The sequence below is a fragment of the Littorina saxatilis genome, linkage group LG5, assembly GCF_037325665.1.
Source record: "Littorina saxatilis isolate snail1 linkage group LG5, US_GU_Lsax_2.0, whole genome shotgun sequence".
NCBI lineage: Eukaryota > Metazoa > Mollusca > Gastropoda > Littorinimorpha > Littorinidae > Littorina > Littorina saxatilis.
Window position 1 is genome coordinate 32,218,553 of NC_090249.1, and position 8,690 is coordinate 32,227,242.

At 39.4% G+C, this 8,690-nt stretch overlaps 1 protein-coding gene across 1 annotated transcript in view; it reads left to right on the top strand.

Moving 5' to 3' along the window:
- LOC138966889 (FAS-associated factor 1-like) overlaps window positions 1–8,587 on the top strand; it is a 32,033-nt gene extending 23,446 nt beyond the window's left edge. Inside the window, exons 13-18 of the mRNA XM_070339278.1 lie at window positions 881–1,017; window positions 2,020–2,108; window positions 3,106–3,186; window positions 3,979–4,089; window positions 4,365–4,580; window positions 4,984–8,587. Of these exons, the coding sequence (XP_070195379.1) occupies window positions 881–1,017; window positions 2,020–2,108; window positions 3,106–3,186; window positions 3,979–4,089; window positions 4,365–4,580; window positions 4,984–5,067 (718 nt within the window). The 3' untranslated portion in view covers window positions 5,068–8,587. The remainder of the gene's footprint in view (window positions 1–880; window positions 1,018–2,019; window positions 2,109–3,105; window positions 3,187–3,978; window positions 4,090–4,364; window positions 4,581–4,983) is intronic.
- The last annotated feature ends 103 nt before the right edge of the window (window positions 8,588–8,690 follow it).

Genomic DNA, 8,690 nt, shown 5'->3' on the forward strand with positions numbered 1-8,690 from the left:
ACCGGATCTGTTGTCCCATTTTTGACTCACATGCGAAGCAAAAGTGAGTCTATGTACTCACCCGAGTCGTCCGTCCGTCCGTCCGTCCGGACGTCCGTCCGGACGTCCGTCCGGACGTCCGTCCGTCCGGAAAACTTTAACGTTGGATATTTCTTGGACACTATTCAGTCTATCAGTACCAAATTTGGCAAGATGGTGTATGATGACAAGGCCCCAAAAAACATACATAGCATCTTGACCTTGCTTCAAGGTCAAGGTCGCAGGGGCCATAAATGTTGCCTAAAAAACAGCTATTTTTCACATTTTTCCCATTTTCTCTGAAGTTTTTGAGATTCAATACCTCACCTATATATGATATATAGGGCAAAGTAAGCCCCATCTTTTGATACCAGTTTGGTTTACCTTGCTTCAAGGTCAAGGTCACAGGAGCTCTTCAAAGTTGGATTGTATACATATTTTGAAGTGACCTTGACCCTGAACTATGGAAGATAACTGTTTCAAACTTAAAAATTATGTGGGGCACATGTTATGCTTTCATCATGAGACACATTTGGTCACATATGATCAAGGTCAAGGTCACTTTGACCCTTATGAAATGTGACCAAAATAAGGTAGTGAACCACTAAAAGTGACCATATCTCATGGTAGAAAGAGCCAATAAGCACCACTGTACTTCCTATGTCTTGAATTAACAGCTTTGTGTTGCATGACCTTGGATGACCTTGACCTTGGGTCAAGGTCACATGTATTTTGGTAGGAAAAATGTGTAAAGCATGTGAGTCGTATGGGCTTTGCCCTTCTTGTTGCATACATATATTCATGTGAGTTTTAACCCCAAAAAATTTCTAATAATTTATTAACCACCATCATTTGTCTGCAGGCTCATCACCGCAGCAACCAAACATTTCGGCAGTATAGCAGCCAATCAGATACGCAGTTACAGAACAGAGCAGCTCCCCGCCCTGTTGATCATTTCAAGGTCCAAAGCTACCAATGAAGTGATTGACGCCATACAAGGTATGGAGAATTATTGTAGGGGATGGGAATGGGAATGAAAGTTGTTTCTTATTTTTCTTGCTTCCTGTTGTTTGAGGTTCCAGGAAACTGGTTCTGCATAGCTCCAGAAATACTGTAAAAGAGAAAAAGAAATACTGCACAATGTGGTCTTGACCAGCTTGGCCGGTTATCATATACTTCTGGCATCTGGCATGTTCAAATTTTGTTTAGCCTGTTATGTGACCCGAGATGGCTGATGATGCTTTTCCAATTACTTGAACTACATGTATTAGGTGTATGAAGTGGTTTCACTTTTAGGCTGATGTGAGCACTCTTTTTGTAGTAGCTCTGATAGCTCTCACTTGCTTATGATCAGACCGCTTACGACGGGCGCAGTGGCGTGGTGGTAAGACGTCGGCCTCCTAATCGGGAGGTCGTGAGTTCGAATCCCGGTCGCTGCCGCCTGGTGGGTTAAGGGTGGAGATTCTTCCGATCTCCCAGGTCAACTTGTGTACAGACCTGCTAGTGACTTAACCCCCTTCGTGTGTACACGCAAGCACAAGACCAAGTGCGCACGGAAAAGATCCTGTAATCCATGTCAGAGTTCGGTGGGTTATAGAAACACGAAAATACCCTGCATGCCTCCCCCGAAATCGGCGTATGCTGCCTGAATGGCGGGGTAAAAACGGTCATACACGTAAAAATCCACTCATGCTGAAAACATGAGTGAACGTGGGAGTCTAAGCCCATGAACGAAGAAGAAGAAGAAGACCGCTTACTTCCTTGTGAGCTTATTCAAAGGTCTGTGAGATGTTTGCCGTGGTTTGCTACTGAATCTGTGCCATTCTTCTTATTTCACTTTTGTTTTCAGTAAAGAAGGAACCATATAAATGGCTGAATTATTTTGGTATGGGTGTGAGGTAATGATTATGTAATCACGTCCTCCTGTCATGTGAGCCCGACGTTTTATTGATAGTTCAGTGTGACCACTTAATGTAATGAACGTGAATGTTGTAATTGCAGGTCATGTGACCCTAAATGAGTTGATGACGAGGCTACTGCATGCAGTGGATGTTTTCACAGAACAGAAGAACGCAGATATAGGAGATGAGGTATGTGTGTGTTCTGCACCCTTGGTTGGGTGAGGTAATGTATCAAAATAGAGACCGCTTAGTAGTTAACCTTTCAGGCAAGGACATGTACTTTTTTGTAGACTCGGAACATTTAGAGCAGCACATCGTTTTTTAGACGGGCGCAGTGGCCCAGTGGATAAGACATGGGCCTCCTGATGGGAAGCTTGTGAGTTCAAATTCCCGGCCGCGGCCATCTGGTGGGTTAAGGGTGGAGATTTTTCTGATCTCCCAGGTCAACTTATGTGCAGACCTGCTAGTGCCTTATCCCCCTTCGTGTGTACATGCAAGCACAAGACCAAGTGCGCACAGAAAGATCCTGTGATCTATGCCAAAGTTTGGCGGGTGATAGCAACTTGAAAATAACCAGCATGCTTCCCCTGAAATCGGCGTATGCTGCCTGAATGGCGGGGCAAACATGAACAGAAAAGAAGAGAAGAAGAATAGCAGCACATTTTGTTTACAGTTCTTTGAAAAATTGTTACACAGGAAGACAGTGAATGTAGAATATTAGTTTTTTCTCTCTGTATTTGTACAGAAGTAAACTTGGAATTAATTTTGTGAGTGTTGAAAGTGAACAATTATCTTCACTTATTAATATCAGTTGTGTTTTCCGTTTGTGTTTCGTACATATTTTCAGACTAATCAACAGTTAACAAAACTGCTCACTTTAAAATGTTGGGATTCCTTCCTTTCTTTTTCTGTTACTGAAGCTTGTATTTCTGTTAAGTGGTGGATATTGAATAGAGGCTTTTGGAGCTATTTTAGGATTTGCACCATATAAGTATCCTAATTATTATATTGTAAATTTCAGGTTGTGTCTCTGTGTAGTAAGATTTCTGTTCAATCGTTCACATACATTTTTTTTTTCTTTTTCTCATTGTCACTGTTTGCATACAATATCTTTTTTGTTCGTTATTGTGAGCTCTTGTGAGAGGGGCAATGGATAAATGTTCATTGTTATTGTTATTATTTCCAGAGGGAACGCATGGCACGAGAGATGATCAGACAAGAACAAGACATGGCCTACCAGGAGTCTTTAGAAGCTGACAGGCGGAAGGTAGGCAGTGCTGTATGTTACAGACAAACATGGGTCCGCCTACAAGCGTAACAGGATAAGAGGCTTAGTGACCACTGTTTCACTGTTAAAGCAAGTAGTTCCACAGTGAACAACATTGAACTGGATAAATTCAAAAAAGCAATCGAATAACAAAGGGAAGTAAGCGCTCTAAATGCATACAACATGTGTAATAGAGTAAGTGAGAGTTATTTGGAACCAGTCTCCTGACACCTGGGAGAATAACAAGCATTGAAATGAACAAGCGACTTTCATCCTTAAAAAAACAATGACAGTGGTCCCTCTGATGAGAGAACACCCCTGGGACCAGGCAGAAATGTCCCTACAAAACAGGTTTCCTCGCATGGCAGTTTATAGACCGAAGGACAGCATATTAAGGTTTCCTTAATTGGGAGGTGTCCTCTCACGTGAGGAGCCTAACGCCGCAGGTACCATGGTAAAAGTATTGTGGAGGCTTTTATTGTTTCCTCCATATGACTCGAGCATTAACAATTTTCAGTTGCTGCTGAGTTGTGGTCTAGAGTTTGATGAAAATCAGCCCTCTATTTCATGGAATATATCTCCATTCCATACCATAGTGTGTGAAATGTAATATTATTTCTGAGTCATTTTGTATCCGTGTGATTTCCTGACAGAGTATAAGTGCATGCATGTGTGCATTTTTGTTAGAAATGAAACACTATCTATTCTTTGGTTTTGCTATCTAATATCTAGCATGTTTTGTTTTTTCTGCAGTGGATGTTTTTAAGTGAAATGACATTGGGATGATTGCAGGCTGAAGCTGCCAAGGTGCAGGGGGAGATAGACAGGCAAGAGAGGGAACGTGTCATGGCCATAGAAATGGAGGAGGAGATGAAACGAGCTGAAGAGAAAGCTGTCAAAGAGGTCATTTCTATTTTCTGTTTAATACACTGTGTAATTTCCAAACCCCAATTGAGTTTTACAGAATGGAATTTTGCCAAACTCAAAATGATCAGTTCTTGATGCGAAGTCTTAGTTTAATTGATTTATTCATTTATTTATTCCTTTATTTAGTTATTTTATTATTATTATTTTTGGATTGATCACTTGATTCATTCATTGATTTATTAATTTATTGATTGAGTCATTTATTGATTGAGTCATTTATTTATTCATTTATTCTTTTTTTTATTCTGCAGGCGATCGAAGAGTCAATTGCCAGATCAGTCCCTGATGAACCAGCAGAAGGCGCGAATGGCAACATATCACAACTGCGATTCCGAGTACCGGGCGGTAAGCAGATCACTCGCAGGTTCTGGGCCGAGAACACAGTCCAAGACCTTCTGAACTTCATTACAGGCCAGGGCTTTCACATGGAGGAGTACAAAGTGCTCAGCACCTTTCCCCGCCGCGATGTGAGTTGGGAGAATAGTTTATGTTCATGTCTTTTTTGTTAGCTTGTGCTCTTCATTGTGGTTATTTGATTCAAGTTTTTCTTTGTGTCAAATGTTACGTCTAGGAATGTCTGAGTAGAGTTCTGTATGCAGGAAATCAGGTGCCGCTCTTGGTCCCAATGTGGTGTGAATGGAATTATTTTATTAAAATTAGAGTAAATTATATGGACATGTAGTCTCTTTTCGTGTCAAATCGTATTTGTGCTGTTCGTTGTTGTGTGCTTGTTTGTTTTGATTAGAAACCAAGAATTCAGGTCTGTTAAGGAGTAACATTTTATTTAACATTTCTCGGAAGAAATTGTTGATTAAGATAAGGAAAAAAAATTCTGTATTAATGTATCCCACATTTTCTTCCTTTTTTCAGATCACTCAACTGGACTCATCACAGACATTAGAGGCAGCAAAACTTTACCCCCAAGAGACCTTAATTTTGGAGGAGAAACAATGAGCGCTACATACTGTGCTGTAGAATATATTCTTGTATTGGGGCTTTGCAAACCAGGGAGGGAAGGTTGTGGGGAGGAGGAATTGAGAGAAAGTGTGTGTGTGTGTGTGTGTGTGAGTGTGTGTGTGTGTGCACATGACTGTGTGTGTTTGGGGTGAGAATGAGAGATCAGTTGAATGTTGAAGGAGAAAGCAGGCTGACTGAGTAATGGGTTTTTTTGTGTGCTGTGCACACGCTTTTTTCGCCAGTCTTGGCTCTCTTTCAGCCTACAAGTTGATTAGTTTCTTTCCTCCCTTCATAACATTTTGAACCAGTTGGAAGGTTTATGTGGAGTCCCTGCTTGTTTAGGGTACACGAATTTTGACCGTAGTCTGCGCATGTCAAACTGTGTTGCTTGTCAACAGAATAAAAGCAAATTTTGAAAGTTTTATATAAAGTTTGCATATTGTACAGAATTCTGATTGGCCTTTGCATGCCAAAATTTGTTTGCTTGACAACAGAAATCATTTGAATGGTTAATGGAAGAGTCCTGGTTGATTTGCAGGAGAAAACACATTTGGTTGTAGTCACATTTTGCTGCATGAAAACAGAAAACATTGAAATTTTTTATTAAGAGTCCTTTTCAGATCAAAGTTGATTGAGAATTTTTACCATACACTTCAATTTCAAATTATTATTCACAGCAGCGACAACAGTTGGCGAGGACAAACTTTAAAGTCAGCCTTTTCTCTACTTCTGTAATGTCTGGATTGTTCTTGCTGTAAGCAATTATCCTTCTTTTTGGTAGCATTCCTAACTGGTGGTTAGCTTTAGAATATCTTCCATCGTGCCATGTTCTGGCAGATTGCTCATTATATTTTGAGAGCAAAATAATATGTACACTTTCACACAAAAGAGTTGCAAGGTAGAAAATCTGTGCTTTCTGCTGGAAAGAGTAAAAGTAGCTGAATTTGCCTTTGAAACCTGTGGTTTTTCAAAAAGAGACAAATATCTCAAAGTCCCGGAATGTCAATGGTGAAAATAATGGTTGCTAAGGGGTGTGCGAGTTTTATCCCTCTTACCTAGAAGTTGAATGAATGTCACAAGTACATGTTTGATGCATGATGAGTTGTTTTGTATTGCATGCTATGTTTGGTTTTGGACGTATGAACTATGATACTGCATGAACATTTTTAAAGGTATGAATGTTTTTTGACATACTGAGAAAAAAAAAGTGAGTTTCTCATGCGATGTTAATGTTGCTGTGATTGTTTACAGAGAACTTGGATTGTACAGATTTTTGTTTTGAAAGTTGCAAAAATGGTTTCAATGTTATGCATGTACCGTCATTTTTTGGACACTCTACAAGACTTGTTATTGCAGGTTGTTTTTTCTTGATGAGAGTAAAGGAGCGTTTTACTGCCTGTTTGAATTCTTATTTAGGGAAAGTGAGCATGTTTGTGATCATAACTAAATTGTCAAATGAACAGCAAATCTATTTTGCTGTGACTAAAAAGATCCAGTCCTCTCACAAAAAGAGGATAAGTGAACAATTAGCTCCACTGCAGAAAAAAGTGAATATTTAGTCCCATATAGTAGTAGCGCTAGGGTATGGAACTTAATACACTGGCTGCCTGTTGTTATAATTTAGTTGTGATGACTTACGTTGATGAAGATAACTGTAGGATGATACTTCAATGCCACTGTAAATTAGATTATTCCTACTGATATTTTTTGAGAAATCAAACACACACACACAGATGAAAAGACTTAAGGAATTTTTGTTGGTCAAAATAGCATATTAAAACGAGGCATCTAAGATCATAAGTTCAGACATCCTCCCTATCTACACTCATCCAGCATACACCTTAAGAAATCATTCCTGAGGTATAGCTAGGTTTAATCATCCACATATTGCATGACATATTTTTCAGATCATGGTTTGTTTGTGATTGTAGCCAACAGGGTAAGAGAACACATTTTGGGCAGAATTCTACAGTCTTTACTTGGTCATCTCAGGCAGCCTACACGGCAAAACTTATACTTGTTATCTTTCTTTTGTTGCTGTTGCTAGTTTCATTTGTGAAGAAAGAAACAGGAAAAGCTTTTGTCGCGAGTTTAGAAATTAGAAACAAATTTGAAATGTAGACCTAGGCATACAAAATATTTGCTTGCAAATGCGTGTCGGGTCACTGTGAAAACAGTGAAGATGCTACAGTATAGTTCAGGCCCTCGTCGGAAAAGGTTGAATGTGGAACAATCATAGACAGTGTTGTGCTTGCCATTAGATACAACTTTCAATCTTTTGGTCGTTCCACGTGTGCTCAAATTTTATCTGTTGCAACAACGCGATGAATCTGAAGGGTAATTAAAAGTGTATTCATTGCGGCACAACATTTTTAGGATAGGAAAGAAATGAGTAATTTCAAGCCATTCCTGCCTCTTTCTTCACAAAGAAACCCAAACATCCCACAGCGAACTCGCAATCGTAATTTGATTATGAGTATCAAATTCGGTCAGTATAGTTGCGTCTAAAGAAATGAAAATTGTTCCCAGGCTATGCTTTTGGGTATGTGGTGCAAGTCTGTCGCTTGAGCAGTATAAGCATATCATATCCAGCCCAAGAGTTTTGTACATTTTTATGTTTGTACACGTCTATTTATTGACTAACATAAAACAAACTTTTTACTAAAGCCTGTCCTTAACTAGGCGAAGTCGACTACGTGAAGTATACTTCGCGAAGCATACTTCGTGAAGCTGGCCACACGAAGTTTTAGCACTAACTTTTTGTTAAATAGACTTTGCGAAGTCGACTTCAGGCTCAATTAAGGACTGCCTTAAGGGTTGTTTAATACTCAGTTACTTTATTTGAAAAAGAACACCCAACAGCCTTGACTTGCATTCAGGGCCCAGGAATCAAAGTTGCAGTTTTTAGACCAGGAAAGTTTAGCTCCTAGTCAGCTACAGTGGTACCTGTGATGTGAGACCCCTCCAATGAGAGGCCACCCCCAATTGAAAGGACACCTTCTGTCCCTTTGCTCATTACCTTGCCCAAAATCTACTTGTCGTAAAAGGCCACCTGTGATGCAGAGGCTGCTCCAAAGGGTGTCCTTTCGTCACAGGTTTCACTGTAGTTTTGTCATCTGTTAGTACAGTTATTATCCCTTTTTTTTCCTCAAAAATGAATTGTGTACCATCAGCAACCAAACTCGTTAACGTCGATCAATACTACCTATCACATTTTGTTTTAGACCTTTTTAATAATTTAGGTTATTTGTTGATATTCATTTATGAATTATTAGTTGTTTTTAAAAAATAAGTTTCTGGGCTGTGTGGTTTTGTTGTTGACACATTTTAAACAGTGTAGTGTTGAGAATGAACGCCAAATGTAGCAGTCTTTTTTTCTCATAACAAGTCTGAGAAAAATGGAACGGTTATCTTTACAACAGATCTGGTTCACATTGCAAGTCCTTTTTCCACACCATAGCAAAGGCAGTGTATTTGATGTATTAAATGCATTTTGTTTTGAATGCTAAAAACTTCACATTGTGTGTATATGTGTGTGTGCGTGTCTGTGCATGTGTGCATAATATTTGTGAACCTTGCTTCACTTTGTCAATGCCAAATGATAAAACAGTATTTTATGA